Below are 22,767 nucleotides of genomic sequence, written 5' to 3'. Positions count from 1 at the left end.
ATATCAGACTCAGACTAGAAAGAGATATGTATTACCATGAAAGGAGCAGTAGGATTTTTTCAACAGAAATAGTGGAAATTAGTTTAAAATGCCTAAAAATCAAAACAAACAAAATCCATTGTCCACCTGGAAATATATGTTCTACAAAAAAAATCCTTTAAATATGAATGTTGAATATAGACATTACCTTGATTATAGTCTATTTATTGTTTTCTCTTTAATCAATACCTAAAAATGTAAGAATTATACATACTAATGAGGTACCATGTGATGGTTTGCTATATGTGTACATTGTATAATGTTTAAATCAGTTTACACGTATCGACCTTCTCAGACATTTGTCATTTTTATGGTGAAAATATTCATTTTCCCCCAAATATTCCTTCTTCTCACTTTTTGAAATACACAATACATAATTGTTATCTATAGTCATCATTCTGTGCAATAGCACCCCAGAACTTTTTACTCCTGAGACTTACTCCCTATACATCAACTTTTTCTCCTCTCCTACATGTCCCTTGCCTTTTGTAATCACCATTCTATTCTCAACTTGTGTATCAACATTTTTATATTCCAAATATGAGTGCCTGTCTTCATTGTCATTTTCCCTAACATTTAAAACTTTTCTTTATTTCCATTTTGCTCATTTCCTTGATGTCCCTTACTATCTTTTCATCACCATCTTATTTTCTCTTGGGTTTCTTCCACTTTCACCCTCAATTCTTTTGGTGTTTTTTTTCACATCTTTTCAGTACCCTTCACTATGGTTTTGTTTTTATGCTTTTTGATTTTCATTCACAGAAGTACATCATTAAGTTTCAGAATATGTGGTATTTAGTTATAGTTTTATTCTATACCATAGTATCATTTTTTCTGGTGAATATATCCTTTTGCTGTCATTTGTTTAGCTTGTTCCTTTTCCCTTACTCTCCTCACTCCACCCTCATTGCTTTGGGCAGCTTTTCTACCTTTTTTGCATTTTGAAAATAAGTTGAAACTGCTTGCATTAAAGATGAAGCAAATAAAAAGCATTTACATATCTCTGATTATTACTGCTTATGCATAATTCATGCTTTCCAGTTGCAGATCCGGTGCCAAGGATTCAAGTGTAAGCAGTTTATTGGAAGGAGCAAGAAACATGGGAATGGGGAAAGGAAAAGGAGGGCGGGTCAATGAAAAGAAGTAGTACCAAGCCAGCTACTACAATGAGGAACTGGATTGCAATCTTTTAGGGAGACTCTTGAAAATAAATAAAAAATTAAAAGGGCAAAGCACATAATTATTCCATCCAAGGAAGGGAGGAAAGCTGTAATATTTATTAACTCTCTCTTATCAGTCTCTGGTTAAAGAATTTGCTCCAGGGCTATTAATTCTGGGCCTCCAGGTGTAGGCAAAGTGAGATCTGGCAGCCCTCTGCCCAAGATACAGCCACTGTCTAATAGAAGGCAGGCTGGTCTGTAGGGAGCATCAATATTTTTTTGAGAGCTAATTTAGCACATTTGAACAAGAAGATAGGAATAAAACTATTCAGAACCATGCATTTATGAAATTATTCAGACAAAAAGACAAGTAACAGGCAAAAAGAATCTTGGAAGGAGTATTTACTAGGTTGAGATTAGCTGTCATTTTCAGCCCTACCAGTGTTATAATCCTTCTTTCTCTTATTAAATTGATTAAAAGCTGCTATAACAAAGTCGAATCAAGCAGTGACTCTGTTTAGTACATCACCATTAAGTACGATGTTCTGCACGTGTGTTGTAGTTTCTCCAGATCAAACGGATGAAGTTTTTCTATCAGTCATACCAAACTAAATTTGTTAATTTTTATCACAAATTAATATTAAACCATGTAAATTATTATCATTTTTGGTATCTAACAATATGATCACCCTCTGGGTCATTTTATTTTAGATCTGTCTTTTATAAACAGCACATATTTTTATTTGTGCATATGTTTAACCATATCTTAGGGTCTTTCTTTTAATATGAAAATCTAATACATTTACATATTTTATGATGACTAATTTATATGAAATTATTTTTGCCATCTTATTTTAGTTTTTCTTGCTCTTTCAATCATACTTATCAGTCATTCTATTTTATTTTACTCAATTATTTTCTTATTTTTCATCTGCTTTGAAGTTATGAATTCCATTTCCATTCTCCTAGGGGTTAATCTAAATGCTTAAGCAAATTTTATCAATATTTAAAATATATTGTTATTTCTGTTCTGCCTCTAGATAAAGGAAGAATCTCAGTGAAGTAATTTTTCTTCTTCCTAGACTTCTAGTTCCCAAACCTCAAGATTGTCCTCATTGGGATTTTAGTTCAAGATTATTTTAGAAGTTTTAATATTGAGATAGTTTATTTATTTATTCATTGGGGTTGGCTCCTCATTAGTATTAATAATTAATAATTAGTATGTATACATATATTTATTAAGTATAATTTATATATTCTGTTTAATTTCCTCTTTTGTGTAGTTTTCTGAGTTTCGCAAAAAGCATATGCTATATAATCACCACCAAAAATAAATATAAAACTGTTTCACCATGAATATAATTCTCTGTGTTCCATAGTAGTAAACTCCCGGGATTCCACTTTCTATACTTATAGGTTTTGCTTTTCTATGTTTTATATGGAAATATGCAATAGTCGAGAATGGTTTCTTTCAACTTAGTATGACGCATTTGAGATTGATGCATATGTTATACAAACCAGAAATTAGTTTGTTTTTCTTGTTTAGTAGTATTATTTCATTTAAAAAATCTCACTTGGAAACTTTATTTTGCTACAGTAATTCTTTCAGGGTGGATTTATAGTTGGTAAACCTTTGAAGTTCTTATTTGTATGATCTGAATGATATTTTTGCAAATATTGAAACTAGTCTTCATAGAGATAAAGATAAAATAGAAAGTATAGCTACTCTTACATCCTCATTTTGTCAATGAGGAAACAAGGCACAAGAGAGTTTGAATAACTTTCATAAAGTAATGAAGATAGAAATAAATTGAGAAATTTATACAGATGAATAGTGGAGGAACCTGAGCTACTAATCACATTTGTATTCAATATAGAATTTATTCTCACAAAGGGTGTAGATGGTAGCCCTAATCTTCCTGCTGCTTCAAGTAAACACACTTTAGTATGGATTATGCTAGTTGACATAGTCAGTTCACATGTAAAGAACTCAACTAAGAAGCCCTTTGTGAGAATAAATTCTATATTGAATACAAATGTGATTAGTAGCTCAGGTTCCTCCACTACTCATCTGTATACATTTCTCAATTTATTTCTATCTTCATTACCTTGTGAAAGTTATTTAAATTCTCTTGTACCTTGTTTCCTCATTGACAAAATGAGGATGTAAGAATAGCTATACTTTCTATTTTATCTCTATCTCTATCAAGATTAGTTTCAACATTTGCAGAATGAAGATAAAAATACCACCAATTTAGAAGGACTGCATTACTTAATTTTATAAAATGCTTAGAAAATTGCCAGTAAGTGCTATGTAAGCATGTGATACATAAACTAGACATATATGCTAGCAAATTAGTCTCTTTCCGATGCGTACTATATTCATCTTTGTTTTCACTGTCCTTTAGACTCCTTTGGGCTCTTATCATTTCTCTGGTCACAATTCCTTTTAAACTTACTTTCCCTCCAAAAGTTCCTGCTCCATATCACCTAGACTGCTGCCTATAGAATTACCTAAACATCCCTCTTTCAAAACTGTACTCCCACTTGAGAATCTCTAAAGTATTTACTTTTTTCCATCTAGTCCCCAGCCACTTAGGATTATTTGAAAGGAAATTAGTCTTTATTGCTCTTTTTACATATGATCTACTTAGAAGCTAACTTGTCTCTGTCATGTGATTACTAAGGACAATAATTCTAACTTAGATCTGAATGCAAATTATCTGAATACTGAAAACTCTTCATTGACCAGCTTTTCTCATACAACCTCTAAACTCTACATTCTTTCATTATGAGAAAATTGTTTACATAGTTTTCATGTTTTGTAGGTAGTTTTCAATAATTTCTCACTTAATGTTTATTTGCTGTTTTTTAGTAGTTCCATTTTTTTTCCTATTTTCAATGCATAGGCTTTGCTTTCTCCTCATTCCTTTGGTTTTCCTCCATTCCCATAACACTTTGAATGTGTATTTAACTTGTGAACTCTCAGAAGTGAACACTAATGAGAAGAGTGAATCCTTTTCCATGATTTCTCATTTTGAAAAATAGGTTTCCAGGGATTAATGACTTCAGGTGATTATCCATACAATATTCTTCTCCATAAACTTTTATCTTTAAAAAAAAGTCTGCTAAGTTAGACTGAAGGAATAGCTCTTTTAAAATTAGTGGATAAAAGTTTAAATTACCAGAAGTTGCATCATTATGGGTTTGCTTTCTATAATATGAAGTTATTCTCAGAGGAATACTGATTAGAATAGAAACCAGATGTGTTTTCAACTAGACAAAAGAAAAAAAGATAAACAAGCAGAAAATTAATATAAAAATGACATAAAGTGATTTCCAAAAACATTTACCATGGGCCATGATAGAAAAAAGCATATGAATATGTGTGTGTGTTTGTATGTGCGTGTGTGTGTGTGTGTGTGTGTGTGTGTGTGTGTACATATTAAAGAAAAAAAGAGAGAATAAAGGAAGAGAGGGATTGCACATGAGCAGCATAAAAAATGCAAAGTTGAAAAGTACAGAAAAGGAAGGAGGTGTTAAGGACTGAACAACAACAAAAATCCCCAATCTTTGTAAATATTTAGTATCATCAAGGAAGTAGCCTAATTTGATTTTAACTGGTAAATTAGGGAAGTGAAAAGCAGAGAAAAGATGGTATCTCAGTCTAGAAGAAATAAATTAAGTACTAATGGAATGAGGATTATTGTTTAAAGAAATGAAAATCTTTTAAATATAAAATATGCTATGTTTTAGAATGGAAAATTGGTTAAGAAATTTTCTGTATTTAATCCATTCTTGTTCACTTTTTTTTGAGGGATAAAAAAAATAATAATGTTTTTGATATTTTTGATATATTTGGTTATTTTTCTTTGGTTATTTCAGAAATAGAGTACATTTATTACTGTAATATGTCAGTATACAGAGTAGAATAAAATGGAATAGAAGGTATGGAGAAGTCAAACAAAGGAAGGGAGAAGAAATCATAAGTGATTTCATTACCATTTTTGAATTAGTCTTTAAATCATACCTTTCATTGTAGTAAGAACTAGAATTATCTTCTTTAATTTTATTTAACTAAGGCAAAATAATATAATCAATAATATCCAAATATGCCATCCATTCTTAGAATAATGTAAAATAATAGTAAAGCATCATACATCTGAAGTTTCTTAATTCAGAATTTGTTATCATTGAAATTGATTAAAACTTGTCTTTTTGCTTTGAAGATGCTTCCAAGATTGTGCAAAATAATAGGTTATATCAGTTGTCACAGGGAATTTCAACACATTTAAGAGATAAGCAATTTTCTAACATCTTTTAGTATTTCCACATTTATAATTTCAGATAAGCTAAAAATCTATTTCCATATTCTTCTTAAAATTCAATTAAGCCAGATTTATTACAAATATAACACTTGACATTAATAAACATAATTTCTCTTAAAATATGTTACAGTTTGCTTTTTGCTATTCAGCAACTTTCTAAACTCAATACAATGTTTCCAATTCCCAAGATTTTTAGTCTATGAAAATCAAAGCTATAATCATATGCAGTCAAAAAATTCTATTAGAAAAGAAGAAATCAGTCAATCTTATTTTGCTGTTCTTTTGGCCACTGTCAGTGACTAAAATGATCATCTATCCCTGACTCCCACCCCATTGTTTTTCCAAATTAATCAATTTTTTTGGCAATGAATAGATTTTAGTTTTTATCATATTTGCTTTTATTGTGCAATCCACTGTAGTGTTACATGAGTTACTCTAATATTATGTTTCTCTACTAACATATTTTCTTCTTTGTAAGAAAATATAAAATATGAAAGCAAATTTCTTTAGGTGAAATAACCAGAAAGGATACTAAGTTTGGATTTCTTTTTTAAAAAATGCTAACATTGTTGTATTTAAGAAATTTTTTTCAGTGTCCCAAGAATTAACATGAACATTACACACTAATTTATATCTGACAACTCTGAAACCCATTTGTGGCTAAGAATAAAACTCTTTAGGCTTTTATGATAAAGTCCCATAATATAGTTTGACTTTTGATATATTTCTTGTGTTTTAATGCTGGGGTCTATCATAATATGGTCATAGAGACATTCTTAACTAGAAAAATTATTGAGAATTCTCCTTTTTTCATCAAAATATATAATTGCACAAGAAAAGCTTTCCTTTTTGTAATAGATATCATTTAAAAAAAATTTGTAGTTGTAGATGGACAGAATGCCTTTATTTTGTTTATTTTTATGTGGTGCTGAGGATCCAACCCAGTGCTTCACTCATGCATGCTAGGCAAGCGCTCTACCACTGAGCTACAGCCCCAGCCCCCTGTAATAGATATCCTTAAAAAGAGATTTTATTTATTTATCGGTAAGGTTGGGTTGAACACTGTGGTCTCAGGCATGCTATACAAGCACTCTATCACTGAGATACACATCCAGCTCTTTTAAGTTTATTTTGAGACAAAGTCTCTCTAAGTTGCCAAGTTTGATCTCCAACTTGCAATCCTCCTGCCTCAGCCTTCTGAGTTGCTGGGATTACAGGTTGTGCCACAGTGCCTGGCCTAAAAAGTTTGTTTGTACTTCTACACTTTTGTGGTAATTGATTTTCAAGATGTTTCCTGGTTCTCATTTCAAGGAAATAGAGGTTCAGATCCCTCTGCTCTAGAATGAGCTGGGCTTTGGGCATTCCTTCCTGCCATCCCTAGATTTTCTAACTTCTTGATTTCCCTTCCAGTGATGGTCTTCTCCCAGTCTTCCTTGGTTCAGCAAATGACACCATTATTCATCCAGCTACATATGTCAGCCCTTTGGAATTTAAACTTGATTGCTCTTTGTCTCACATAAAATCTATCATCAAGTTTTGTCTCTAATATATTTCTGGCCACTCATTTCCAACTCCCATGCCATAATCCTAGTCTGAGATATAATCATCTCTGATATGGATTTCAACCATAGCCCCCTCACAGTTCTCCTTACTTCAATCTTTACCATCTTCCAAACCATTCTTCACAAAGTTTTTCAGAATAGTCATATTATTAACTAAATTATAACCCTAAATTATTACACTTAGGATCAAATCCCTATTGATACCAAGGCGCTATTTACATTTTCTCATCATCTTAACTTTCTCTTTGTTCACTAATGCTCCAGTTATGCCAATCTTTTAGTTTCTAGCAATAAGCTAATTTTGACCTCAGAACTTTCGTTCTCCTTCTTACCTTTATCTCTAACTTTATGCTCTAACTCTACTTTTGATTTCTTGTCCTTTAGATCTCAGCTTTGCCTCCCTAGAAAGAGTTTATATGATCAGATTCTAAGTACCCCTCTCCTTTCTATCATTTGCTACTGTAGTAACCTACTTATCTTTCCTAAAATATTGTCCTGCCTAATTTAAGTTCCATTTAGTCAGGGACTTTGCTTATTCTACTGAACTGTATATCTCTATTATTGTACATTGTCTGAATACATAGTAAGTGTTGATTCGAAGTAATTAGTAACAGAATAAATAGGACCAAGGATTCATTGCATCATTAAAAACTCAATATATAAAATTTCAAAGGAAATATCAGATATCTGCATTCATTATTTGTGGGCTCCTCACTCAGACTGAATATATAAAAAGTAAGAAAGAAAGAGGGGAAGAACTAGGGAGAGAATGCAGAGAGAGAGAATTTGTGAGGATATCTTCCCTGTAGTTCCTTTCTCTACTAAGAGAAGTGGGTGGTGGTGGTGTGAATCTGTTATCCCAAACCAAGTGAGAGAGGCTAGTGCTTAGAGCATGCTGAGAGTTTCAGAAGACATTGAGAATGGTAGTCTGCACATCAGAAAAAGACGAAGAGGGTTTTATTCAGAAAACATTGGGGTGTTATTGAAAACATTTGAGCAGAGAAGTAATGTAACTGTGTAACTGTGTTTTAGAAAAATTAATCTGATAGCAGCATTTAAAATGAATTGGAGATTGGAGATGAAAAGAGATGGGTTAGGAACAGAGTTAACATCAGCAATAACAATAACATGATTTAAGAGATGGAGGTAATAATTGATAGGAAGAAACAGGTGTGAAAGAAGTTATAGTGGTAGAATTGATGATTTTTGGAATTGATTATAGGAATAAGAACTTACTATGTCTGAGTTAATAGTAAATACCACTGAAGAAAAAACTGAGTAATATTTGAAGATAGCATGGATGTTTATTTAGCTTGGAGAAAAGCTTAAGTATAGACTGCCCTTTTCTTATGCATAAGTTATTGTGTTAGCCACCAGTTTTACACAAATATACATTTTACTAGGTACCTAGCTTTTTGTGACTGTATTTTTTTGAGGAATGAAAAATGGCTTCCTTCTATCCTTCCAGATTCTTTGGCTTGGGCAAATGAAATTGACATAAAACAGATTAACAGGAGGATAGACCATTTTAATTACATACATATGTTCAGGAGTCCTACAAAATATGAGACAACAAGAAAAGTGAGATGGCTGAAGAGAAATTAAAGGTGTGTCAAGTTTTATCAACTAAAGGATAAGAGCTTTATTGGGACGCAAAAGGTGAGGCTACACATTCTCAGGGCAGAATGTGGGCTATCTCAAGAGTGAGATGTGTTGCTAGGGCTTAACGTCTGAGTTTTTATTAGGGTACATAATTAGGAAGAATATGTATAATGCAAAAGGGCTGGACTTTCCTTGGGATTGGGAAATATTGAGCAAAATTGTGTTTCCCCAGTAGGGGTTCTGGTCTGACATGCATCTTCCAGCTCACATCAAGGTCTCTGATATTCAGGCGGTTGATTGGGTGGTTGATTGGGCCAGAAGGTTGTCGGTCCAATCAAGTATCAATAGTCTATTTCTATTAATCAGGCTCTTAGGCTCATGGCTCACAATTTATCCAAAAGCCAGAAATTCTACATTCCAACAGGGATATTTCTCAGTTCTTTTCTCTATATTCTTACATTTATATCTCACATTCACTTTATAGAAACTTACAAAGAATAGAAATTAAATAATAATCCTTTGCAAAATCTAGGAGCTTGCTAATGAGAGAACTTGCTCCAGCTATAAACTTGGACCGTAATTCAGTAAATTAAAAAATGTAATTTGAAGAGCTTTAAATTTAGATTAGTATTTCACAGAACTTTTATAAGTATAAATTAAATAAAACAAAATGTTTTATAAACTCAGAAATTCAAAGAATCAAATAACATTTGTAAACTGAGATATTTACATAGTTGAGTCACAGGCACACCACAATTTTGAGCATATGAGTCAGACTGCACATCTTATATACAGTTAGTTTTTAAATGTTAGGGCATTATGCCATGGGTGAGCACAAAGTTTACATAATTAAGGGTTTATAGGGACCTCAGCTTTGCTTAATTCCTTTGGGGATTTTACTCCTGAGTTTAAATTATTGTCTTTGACTAGGTAAATCAGGTTGGAAAAGACATACCTGTACTCCAGTTTCCTATTTCTTAGAATAAACCCAAGTTCCTATCATGTTAAGTTCTTAATGATCAAGTCCATGCCTACCTCTTTCCCCACTGTTCATATACTCCATTCCTGTTGATCTCCTTTCCATTCTTCAAACACAAGATCTTCAACTACCCCATTATCCCCACCATGCCCAGACCCATTTGTTCATGTTTGTTCTCTCACTGGACGGCAGACTCTGTAAGGGCAGAGGTCACTTTTGGAAAGATCACTATTGTATCCCAGATGGCTAACACAACATCTGGTAGTAAGTAGCTATTTGATAAATATTTGTTAAATAGATGAATCAAGGAGATAAGTAGAATTGGTTATATGGTATGATCCAGAGTTGAGGCTGAATTTATAGAATGGAAAGGACAAGAGAAAAGATAAAGATAAATTAATATGAGGACAGCTGTAGGAATGTAGCAGAAATAAATCTTGCACATATCCTTCAGATATGTAAGGAAGAACATAAATTTATATTTATAAATATAAATCAACCTAGCTTCAATTTTGAGAATTCCACCCCCACCTCAGGTTGATGGAAAACTCAACCTCTGTTACTCATGGGTCTCAAGGATTTTATGCAAGGCCAAGGCAAGGGCTTTGATCATTGAGTCATTTGGCTTACCCTGGTTATTTCTGGGGTGTTTAATGACTATTTATACAGTTCCTTCAGGACTGGGTTCTATGATGTTTCCTGATTTTTTAATTTAAATATGAGAAATATTTCAAGGGATGATTATGGGCCTCTCTCTTTACACACAGGAGACGGTCTTTTGTTATCTGGAGTTTTGCTTTCTCTGGTGTATGATGCTACTAGAAATACAGGAACATGGCTTCCCAAGGAGGGAGTCTATAGACTTTTCTCTGTGCTCCCCAGTTCATGGGACTCTAATTTTATTGTGCTACTTCTCAAAAATATTCTTATGCTTCCCTTATTTTTAGGGCATTTAGTATGAATTTTTAAAATGATTCAATTTTATTCAAGTGAGGAAAACATGACTTTTCCCCACAACCTTGCCCTTCCAATTACAAAATTTGGCTATCTTTTCCATAATATGAAGAACAGAAAAAACAGGATGAATGAATAGAATTTAATATGTCATAAGCTTATTCTGCCAGTAGGAATTAAGTTTTGACCAGAACAGAGACAGAGTGAAATTCTCATCAGGCCACACTTAAACTTAACATATCATAATAACTTCCCTTTGCTCCTAGACTATAAGTCAATCTCCTTCACATGGCCCACAGAGATGCCACCTGCCTCTCCATTCTCTTCATGTACCATGGGCCTTCTTCTCTCTACTGGGGGCATGCTGGTTTCTTATTGTTGAAAAGAGTATGCTGTCATTTATGTGACACACGGTTTTTCTACATTCACGAATACCTCTTCACCTTGTTCATTCCCACTCATGCTTTGAATTGTAGCTCTGCTGACATTTTCCAGGGAAACCTCTTGTGCCACTTATTGCAGACATTTACAGCACCATTTATCTTGTCTTTACAGTCATACATCATGGTCACTTTGTCTCATAAGAATGAAATGCCATTCTCACTTATTGGCTTAGCAAAATCCCGTATTTTGGCAATATACTGTTGAGCAAATTGGTGTTTACTTTTAGGTTAGTGGGATTAAAAAACTAGCAAACCCTTCATGGACTATAAGTTGGCAATATCAAAATTTTCTGTCTCTCTCTCTCTGTCTCTGTCTCTTCCCCCCCCCCCCCCCCGCACACACCTCTTTTGGTTCAGATGGTCCAATGTTAAAAATTGATTTTGAAGAAGTATTTGTACACTATAAAGTGACATATTTGTTCATTATAGCATTTTTTGGTAAGAGATTAGTACTTTAAAAATTAAATGTTCATCATTGGAGGCTGGTTAAATACACTGGGATAAACCCACTTAAGGGAATACTAGGCAGCTGTAAAAAAAATCAAGGGATCTTCTTGAATACTGAAATGGGAAGACTCTCTATTTTAATGAAAAAGTGACATGAAGAACAATATGTATGGCATGCTACCTTCTGTATAAAAAGAGGTAAAGTTAAAAAAAACTAATAATGGCTATCTGTATTTTGTAGAAAAGATGGAAACTAGGGGGATGGACAACAAAATAGGATGTAAGAATGCAAAGAAATGAAAATGTTTAATTATTTTCCTTTCTATTGATTATATTATGAATAATTATGAAAGATGTACCATTTTACAATTAATTACTGAATCTCAAAATACATGAAACCAAAGGTATCATTTATTTCTTCATGGAATAAAAGATATAAAGGCAGTTGCTTAAATAGACAACTGTCTATTTTCATGATATTCACAGAAATAAATTCTCTTCATTTTCATATATTCTTTCCTAAAATCAAAATGGAAATAAAACCCAAGAGGGTTACTCCACCTGGAGATAACTAAAGTTATTAGTTCTTGGAGAATCCCTCTTGAATGTAGGTATAATCTGGGCATAAGTGGATTATAGCTATGATACCAGGGAAACAGGTATTGCACCTATCTTGAGGTAATTATTCTCCAACTAAGAAACTGATAATCAAGGAACTCAAATTACTCATATGATTTCCTTGTTGAAATTGATCCGTTTATTATTACTTAGATCCTATTTCCAAATTGGAATACACTAATATCTAATGTTTCACTTACAATTTTATTCTTTGTTTCTGGTTCTATAGTCAATTCTGTACAGCAGATTTTTAAGGTGGCACTAAGCACTCTTCAGGAGCAAACTATCCACTTCTTTTATTTAAATCTTAAACATTTAGTTAGCAAATATTGACTTCTAATACATTAATTTTTTTGGTTTAAAGTCTGTAGGATCAGTGTAGAACAGATGAACTTAGTAGTTCTTGAGTATATTTAAATCGGGTACTGACTGTTAATAACTTTTCATTTCTTTGGAAGAAATATCCAAGTCCTAGGAATTCTGACCCTGTTCATTACTGTTGGCTCCAAAATTAGTGGGATGTAATTCAGAACACAATAGCCTCATACTTTCATTCCTCTTCTGCTCTCAGAGGGATGACAGAATGTTTTGAGCCCTCTTGTTATCAACAGACCTAATTATAGAAGAGCCCACCTGCTCTGCTTAAAAATTTAGCACTTTCAATATTTCATAAATAAATGGTAACTGGGGTTATTTAAAATATTTTGTGCTATTGATTCTATTCTCTAAAAGCATAGACATGTAGGAAAACACAAACCATAATCCAATTGAATAAACTTGATTTCTTTTTCCCCCCCTATTTGGTCTACATGCACCACCTGGTGGTAAAGTTGTGCATTTTAAGTACAGAAGTGTGTGTGTGTGTGTGTGTGTGTGTGTGTGTGTGTAACATAGGAAGAATTTTAATATACATTCCTAAACACTGAGTTAGACTGACGATGCAATTACTCTAACCAAATATCTAATAAAACATTTGGACTCTGCCACATATACTCTAGAACAGGAAATAAAGAGAACAATTCATTTTGAAAAGTATAATAGATTTCTGTTATTTACATTAGCTATAGGTTTTATAATTCCATCCCCCAAATGATATTTTTTATTAGGCTAAAGTTCTCATTGAGGCAAAAGTCAAACATTGATACCAAGGTAAAACCATTTTCTTTACTTTTAATTTTAATAATAATAATTTTTGAAATTCCTCTTCCTTATATTAGCCATTGGTATAAATCACAGGATACAGAATTTTAAGAGTACAAAGCACCACTGGATCATTTAGATTAATACTTTAATTTTACAAATGTAGCAGCATTTGAGACTCAGGAATGTCAAGTGACTTGCCCAAGGTCATACTTATTTTAAATAGCCTAAGTCAAATAAGAAACTAGGGCTTCTTGTTTTCAGACTAGGAACATAAAAATTATACTCATATGCAATATTGAATGATCTCTGTGTGCAAAGATAAACCTTTAGCTCAACAACAGAATGTTTTAAGAGACTAAGATTGGAGTTAACACACATTAGTTTTGTTCTGACATTTGAACACAAAAGAGTAATTGAAGAAATATATACATCATAAAGCTGTAGAAAAGATTTTCTAACTAGTCAAAACCCCTTTCATATATGTTCAAGGAAATATTTTCCAAAATCTATGTAAGTGCTGTGCTGTAAAGAAGGTCTACATTTTCCTTTCCCCTCCTAACTGCTTCAGAATCAGAGATCTGTTTCTACAAAGTAGATACCCACTTGTAGATTTAAGCATGTTCATAGCTCCCTCTCATGACCATTGAATATTATACAAGCCTCCTTCTATTCTCGCTGTTGCATTCAACTAACAGCTCACTGGTTAAGTTTTAATTGCTTCCAATGAGGTCAGCAAAGGTATTTATCGAAAAGCCCTGAATAAAAGGCTCCACACACACACAAGCACACACGCGCTCACACACACAGAGAAAATCCTCTTGCCTGTTGATTTATGGAAACAATTATGATTCTGCTGGAGGATTTCTCAGCTGAGAAATAGTTTGTAGCTACAGTAGAGAGGCTCAAGTTGCACAAGGCAGACAACAGACATGGAATTCTTGTGTATCCAGCTGTTATAAACAGAACAAGTAAGTTACTGTTATTTGTCTTTAAAAACAATTCTGAATGTTTTCTAGAACTTTATCTTTTTCTCTGGTTACGGTATTGAGGGGGAAGGTAAAAGTTACCAGATTTTTGAACCATGTAAAAAATATCTATAGTTATTATGTTGTAGAACTTACATAAAGTTGAAGCTCTCCAGAGAAATCCTGACATTTAACTTGAAAAATGTGGGCAGTTCAGGAGAAAATTATTGATTAATCATAAATGTAAAAGCATATAATAAAGAAATGCAGGAAAAGCCTTTATACTTTGTTAACAGTAATTGCAGAACTTGATTTAAATCAATAACTCTGGTTGCAGAGTGTTTCTTATAAAATAGTGACTGAAATGAATGGTCTAGTCATGTTCTGATTTGTTTCTATTCATATATAACTTTTATAAATCTGCATATAGAGTGGTAAAGCTGTTGACACTCTCTATTAAATCTGTCTTAAATGTATCTTTAAAGTATAAACTACACTGCCTGCTATAATCCTATTTACTCTCTGAAATTTATAACACGATTTTTTTTTATCTTCCTCTCTCCTTCCCTCCCCATTCTTAATCTCTCATTGCAAACAGAAGTCAAGTAGCAAACAGCACCGCAGCAACTGGGCTTATTACAACCTGTTTTTATAAGGATTTATCAACACAGAGTTATTTAAGGAGGATCCTGTATTGTTATCAGAAACTAAAAGGATAAGGGTAACAATTTGGAAAGAGCAACTACTCTTTCTTAAATAAGTCTATATAATTAACAGATAGGAAGAGGTCAATGACCTAGGAGTAACAATCAACTCAGGATTTTACTTTTCATTATGTTATTCATGAACACCCGGAGCACTACACTATAATGCACAAATGGATACTGACATGGATCCTGCCAACCTTGCTCTACACATCATGCTTTCACATTATCTGTCTAGTGGGCACTCTATCTTTAGCTTGCAATGACATGACTCCAGAGCAAATGGCTTCAAATGTGAACTGCTCCAGTCCTGAGCGACATACCAGAAGTTATGATTACATGGAAGGAGGGGATATAAGAGTGAGAAGACTTTTCTGTCGAACACAGTGGTATCTGAGGATTGATAAACGAGGCAAAGTAAAAGGGACCCAAGAGATGAAGAACAATTACAGTAAGTAATGTCCTTTATTTAAAGTACTGTTTATAGCCCTTGACAATGTGTTAAAGGATAAATTTTCAGGTGATAAGCTTTCTCAGTTTCTTTTACTTGTGAAATAATAATTAAATGCAATATTGCTTTCTAATTTCTGTAAATTGGGATTGTGTGAACCATGTTCCTAAAAATATATCTTGGAACAGGGCAAGTTTACTAATACTATAGTTGAAACTTATAAATAAGTCAACTGTAAAACACATACTCCATGTCCTTAAAATGATCTTAAGTTAAGCAAGATGTAAATAGTATTATTCACATTGAAATGTGATTTTTTTCCCTAGCAAAGCTTTTTAGAGCTTTCACATACTTCTATGTAAATGCTTACCAAAGTACGAATCACCAGTTTGAGGAAGAGAGAATTTATTTATTTTTATAGTTTCCTTTGAAAGAACATTTCCATGATGCAGAATACTTAATCTGTGTTCAAAAATGCATTTTTGTTCAATTGTGTATAATTGCAAAACTGAAGGGAATCTGTGGCATCCTCATGCATTCATGTTATAATGAGTTAGTGTTAGATTGCTTACTTATCCATCTAGGCATAAAAATAGTTTCTTTCTGACATTTTCTTTATGTAAATCTACTGTGTCATATAAGCTTTATGTTGTTTTAAGAGAAACAGAAATGTCAGTAAATAAAAGTTGAAATAGATATTATTTTCATCATTTATAATTGAAAAGCCTTACATTTTCCCTAAGAATAAGTTGTTATTTTCATATTAAAATATCAGGATTGAATCTTTTTTCAGGATTGAATTTTTATGATTAATAACCAATTTCAATAAAATATTGAAAATATTGTAAAACATACTTCAACATTTACCTTATGGATTTAAAATTCCTCACTGAAAATTAGCTTTGGTAGTATTATCAGGACTTGGAAAATGTTAATATTATACATGTTAGGTATGTTAAAGTCAGTTGAAAAAAATAATGCATGAGGATGGTGGTGTGATCATGTGCCTAGCACAGTGCCAGACTCATAGTAATTACTTAAAACTTTTGTTTCCTGCTTACTAAATGTCTTTTAGACTTCTAAACTAATCAATAAACAAATGAGAATTTGGGAGAATTATGCTTACAATATGAAAACAAGAGGATCTTTAACTATAATTGATACAGAATGTTAAGGCCATTTTGATGGGCTGTGAACAATTATGGTTTTGTTATTATTATTGCTATTAACAAAGGTATCATGTTAATTCTAGAAGATTGTTCTGATTATACTGAAGTTTAGTTAAGGAAATGACTATTCAGAGGAAGTTTTATAGATATTCATTTCTATGTGAGCAATAAAATTTGGCTTATCATCAGTTTATTTAAAAAATATTGAGATTTATGATGGATAATGGAATCTGGTAGAAAGCCAGAGCTCAGATGGAAGTTATAACACATGGTTCCTGTGCCCTTCTGTGAATGACTTTTCAGTTTTTCTAATTTCATCTGTAAAACATGGGATATGTTCTCCAACATACCTTCTAGTTCTTATAGCCTAATCTGTCCTCAACCACAGAGCATATTGCATGAATGTAAAGAAATGTAAGTAGCCATTGTATAGCTATCACCCACAATGAATGAGATGAAAGTGAATATTATCTCAATGACAAGATTTGTTGCCAGATCTAATTTCAAATGGTAGTAATATACTGTAGAACTCTTCTATACTCTAATTCCTTTTGAATGTTTTACCAAATAATGAAAAAGTGAACAGTAGGATGTAAAATTTAGTGGAAAATGAATAATATGTATGATTATTTGGCATCAAAAATATTTTCAATTAGAATGTATTCATACATGTAAATTTTATTTTGTGTTAAAATTTTTTAAAATACATATATGTACATATATATGTGTACATACACACATACCCAAAATACTAGAAGTATTCTATAGTTTGAAATACAATTTGGTAACTTTGAGTATCATAATGCTATTTTGGTAAGTCATTTCTCCTCTAACACTAGTTCAACAGTAAAAAGAAAGGAAAAAAGTCATCCTATGTCATTATACATTAGAATGTCACAATATCAATGTATTAAAAAGACATGACTTACATTATGTAAATAATATTCACCTTCAAGCTTTTTACAAGTCTATATATGTGGTATACTTTTTTGAGATGGTAAATTCTCCTGGAAAGAGAAATCTTCATCAGAATTCTTTAAGCAAACCCTAAATCATTGTCAAATCGTGCTGCTATCTAATTGGAAAAGGGGTCAATAAAGTTTCTTCAAAATTAAGTAGGCTAAGATAATTTTGTCTATAGGAAATACTAAGATACAGAATGAGATAATTCAATGAAGAATCTGTGGAGAATAATTTACAGAAGATAATTCTGATAGCTATTTCCTATTACCTAAGAGGCAGCCTTACTCATTTTAAGAGTGAATATCTATACATGAACATGCAAGTTCACAAGGTGCAATTGAAGCTATTCTATTAGGAAAAATAGATACAAAGGAAATACCTAGGAGAATTTGTTTAAAATAACTCAAAAGGATGAGAAACTTGAAATTCCAAAATCTGGATTGTTTACCACCTTCAATAATTAACAAATGAATGAATAAATGAACAAAAGATTTTCCTTTCTTGTTTTTGTTGAAATGAGAGTTAAAGATAATTGGGTTGTCTACTAGATTCTGATGTGCCAGACTTGTGTAACTAGTGAATATCAGAATTAAATTTTAAATATCATTTTTCATATTTTTATGCCTTAAAATTTTTAACTGGTGTTGAACTTCTTTAGGGGTCCATGATATATATTTTAATATCATAGATAAAAAACCCTTTTGTATGAAAAGTAAGATGCCAGCTATATAAAACATTAATTGTTCTTTGTTACCATAAGAAAGTCCCAATCCATTCTCAAAAGATTTCTTTGAATGAAAGGGAAATGACTTGGGATGTTAATAGCACTTAGAGGGATGCTTAGTTCTACAGACAGAAGCACAGCTCTCACATAAAACTATTTTGGTGGAGTTCTGAGAATTGAATCCAGGGACTTGTGCATGCTAGGCAAGTGCTTTACCACTAAGTCATATCGTCAGTCCTTAGGAATGTGATATTGGTAAATATGGATTGGCATTAGCAGGAGAGGGGAAAGATCTGGTTGTATGTTCTTGCTTCTAGAAGAAGTTAGGCTGGGATAGGTGGAGGAAGAGTGGGGAGGTGAAGAGGGAAGTGTTTGGAGAGGTAGATGTGATTACTATGTCTCATATCTTTAAGGAACTTGAAAAATTACTAAAGCTACCCTGGATTGTGAAGATCTCACTTACTTCAGTCTTACCTTAGTTGTAGTGTCATCTTATCAAATAATTCAAATTTAGTTTACAATGAACACACTACAGAAAGCATGTACCAAGGAACTGACCAGAAATAAGACTTATATTTTTAGACATATGAGCAAGAATTAATTGTGTAGATGGGGGAACTCATGAAAGGCTAAGAAAAGTTGGACCTTATTTCTGACTCTTGAGGGAGAACATCTGTTACCAAAGAACTGGTCCTAAGGAATTGCACACTGCTCTTAACCAGGAGGCAAAACCCTTTTCTCTCTACTTGTTCTTTCTGGTGCTTCCACATTTAGCCTTTGGGTAGATTTCTCAGTGATAAAATTGGAACCTAACTTGAGCAAATAGTAAGTATACTAAAAGCATAAAATGTCCCTTCAAAAAGTACATTTGTGTTCTCTACAGAGGACAAAATTGATAACATCATAAAGGAACTGGAAAGAATAGTCAATGCTTCCACTTCTGTTGAGACAGATACAGAGGGTGAATCTAGATAATTATTGAATCATCAGCAGACAGAGTCAATCACTCCACACCTGACAAAAATAATACTGCTGTTTTAGTTGGGAATTGAAGTGCTGTATGAGAGATGGCAGCAGTGTGCTGGGTGTCCATCAACTGCCCTGAAAGACAGATGTGGAACAGAGAGCCCAATCCTTCAAGATAATCTTCTTTCTTTTGATATCTAATTAATAAAAAATTTTGTTCCTTTCACAATAGTAAATAGAAAAAATCCTTAATTGTCATAAACCACTGATCCAAGAGAAATCATGTCTTCCATGGATATCATTGAGCATTGTTAGCTCCATCGCAAGAAAAGGGTTAGCCATTCTGAAAACTGGCCAATGATTTGGCAATATTCTCTTTTGGATTGTTAGACTGTGATGGGATATGGCCTAACAATTGGCGAAAAGCAAATAAACACAGTATTATTGGATTTGACTTTGGCCACAAAAGCTTCAGCAACTTTAGTTGTCAACAATTCTTTGGATAGGCTCCTATTCAACAATAATTGCTGCTAGTAGCTATCAAATATATACCTAGTCACTCTAAATATGGAAAAGATAAATTTGCTTGTGTTTCAAACAGAATTTAGCAAGTTGTCTAAAGAATAATAACTTACATAGTCAAAATAAAAAACAATATAAAGATAATTCTGCCTTTCAAAAATGATAATAAATGGGCTGGGATTTTGGCTCAGTGGTAGAGCACTTGCCTAGCATGTATTAGGCACTGGGTTTGATTCTTAGCACCACATAAAAGTAAATAAATAAAATTAAGGTATTGTGTTCATCTACAACTGAAGAATATTTTTAAAAATGATAATAAATGTATCTGTGGAGCTCTATGGAACATATCTATGAAAGACAATCCTAGAAATTATTGACAAGATGGAATCCTATAGAACTGATGACCTGAATTCCCATATATAACTTGTCAAGTCTCTAAATTATGGAAGATGCATAAATTGCTGGGAAGAAGATTTGGAAATATTAGCTGTTCTTTGAAACTGTACTATTACATCTTATATTTTGTTTTATAATCTTCCTTTTTGGCTGTGATAAGTGTCTGGCATTTCCTAAATAATAATAACTTCATATATTGCCATAGGCGCGTCTATCATCTCTTAAACCTTCATTTGAACTGACCATTTCCATATCACTGTTGTTTCTGTATCAAACCAGAGCATCTGATCTCTGTGACTCAGCTGTGTAACAATTCTTTAGCTATAGTTTTTGTGCATTCAGAGGCCCAACTGAATTGGAGAGAATAGAAGAAGCCAGTTGTTAGATATATGGGAGGAGCTGCCTTTTGTAGATTTTTCTAATTCTCAAACTTGGCTAAATATAATCAGCTGCAGACCTTTAAAACAGTTTTGATGCGAGATTCCACCCACAAAGATTCTCATTAAATTGATACAGATACAGTCTGAGTATCAGGAATCTTAAACTCCCTAGATAACTTTGACATGCAGCCAAGGCTGAAAACTACTGAACTAAGAGGATCACATTAATTACTGGGGAAACCATAGCTCAATTAAATCAGGATCTCATGAAGGCAGGGAGAACCCATGAATCAGACTTTGTTCTCCAGTGATTTTAATGTGCAGCTAAGCTTTCAAATCACTCATATAGGGACCAATAATTCTAATTCAGCCGGAATTCTCTCAGGGGTCCTGGGAATATTTTAGAAACCTTAGAGGGCTTCAGAATTAACTTGCACTTTAGAGGATTTTGGAATAGGCTTAATCTTGGAATCTCTGAATTGTGCACTGAGGGAGTTCTTCTGGGCTCTTTTGACCTCTCTGACAAATCTTAGTGGCTTCAACATTTGGTAAACTTGCTTAGAAATGCATGTGATGACAGCTCTGTAGCTACTATATAAGAAGGTTGCTTTAGCAGCAAGGAAGAATAGGTCCTGTGCTAGTCTCATGATATGACTCTCTTCTGACATTTTTCAAGGTACCTGGAATACAGGCATCAATGCCAGCTTTCTTGGCACATAAGTAAGCCACTTCTGACTATGAACCCAGATACCTCCAAGTTAGGCTTCTATTCTCACAGCCACCCCACTTAGTTCAATGGAAGAGGTTTAAAGAAACAATTTCTAACCTAGAAAACCCATGGGGGAGAGAACCACAGGTTTAGAGGGTCTATCCATATCAGTGAAAAGGATATGATTATAGAACCTTGCTCTCTTTGTACGATTGGGATGCATAACACGAAGCAAAGTTTTCTTTATTTTCTTTTCTATCAATTTTTGGAAGCACTCCCATAACATCACTATTGGAATATGACAGTTTTCTCTATTTAACTTTCACATATGGCATATAGAAGAAAAGGCAGGATATGTGTATACTTAAGTAACACAGAAGATGAAAGAACGTTTCTTAGATGAAATTAGGCTTCGATATGATCTACTCTCTTCTCCAAACCATATCCAAACTTCCTACACCCAAAAGAGGTTGAAAAAGAAAAATCCCCTGCCTCCCACATGATTTGAAATGCCATGTTGAAGAGTAACTAAATATTTAACTCTTTCTTGACCAAGTTTCATATATGCTTTTGAGGTTAAATAAGGACTTAAGTAGAAAAGCCATATCAAATTCACTAACAAAGAAAATGCCATTTAAGTTACTTAGTTATGTCTATGAATGTGTTTGTTACAGTGAAAATGAAGAGAGGGAAATTATCCAGGACTCATTTTAGGTAGGCAACATCATTCTTAAAGGGAGAAAGCTTGATATATATTGGGGAGGGTTGCATCTAGAGATTCTCCAGTTGCTCTAGTAAATTTTTTTACTGGAGTGGTTGGGAATACTTGATAGGTGGTGTCTATATAAGAATAAATAAAAACATATTTGTGAATAGGAGGGAAAAGAGAAAAATGGGAAAGGAAAAAAGACTTTATATAAAAATTAATGGATTGGAGGGCTGGGGATGTGGCTCAAGTGGTAGTGTGCTTGTCTGGCATGCGTGCGGCCCGGGTTTGATCCTCAGCACCACATACAAACAAAGATGTTGTGTCCATCAAAAACTGAAAAAAAAAATTGAAAAATTGTCTCTCTCTCTCTCTCTTTAAAAAAATTAATGGATTGGAATCCTCTATAAACTTAATGTGAAGTATAAAGGATTCTCATTAACTAGAGCTTTACTTTTTTTTTTTTGATTCACTTAAGGAATGAGGACAATGAAATGCATTGGATTGATAAGATAGTAGAGGCTGATAAAATAAATCAAGATAAAAGAAACTTAACTAGAAATTTTAGTAATAGTGTACAAAGGGATTGAAATGTTAGTAGATTATCATAGCACTGAAATAAGAGGTTTGAATCTGTTAATTTTGTGCATAAAACTGTAATAATCTTTGCTTCTTCACCTGAACTATTCTGAAACTGAATTTATTTTTATGATTAATGTAATACAAGAGCAGTGAGAAATATTTAAACACAATGTATTTCATGTTCTATTATAATATTTCCCATTTTATCTATTTTAATTTTAAATGTAATTGTGGATAATTTTGAGAAAATTATAT

General features: G+C 32.9%; 1 protein-coding gene across 1 annotated transcript in view; it reads left to right on the top strand.

The window, feature by feature from the left end:
* Positions 1-13,952: 13,952 nt before the first annotated feature.
* The window catches only part of Fgf7 (fibroblast growth factor 7), a 59,468-nt gene continuing 50,653 nt past the window's right edge, over positions 13,953-22,767 (top strand). The window contains exons 1-2 of the mRNA XM_021726644.3: positions 13,953-14,243; positions 14,839-15,395. Coding sequence (XP_021582319.1) covers positions 15,110-15,395 — 286 coding nt within the window. The 5' untranslated portion in view covers positions 13,953-14,243; positions 14,839-15,109. The remainder of the gene's footprint in view (positions 14,244-14,838; positions 15,396-22,767) is intronic.

This window comes from Ictidomys tridecemlineatus, chromosome 5 (genome assembly GCF_052094955.1).
Source record: "Ictidomys tridecemlineatus isolate mIctTri1 chromosome 5, mIctTri1.hap1, whole genome shotgun sequence".
Classification (NCBI taxonomy): domain Eukaryota; kingdom Metazoa; phylum Chordata; class Mammalia; order Rodentia; family Sciuridae; genus Ictidomys; species Ictidomys tridecemlineatus.
This window is presented reverse-complemented; position numbering and strand designations above follow the sequence as displayed.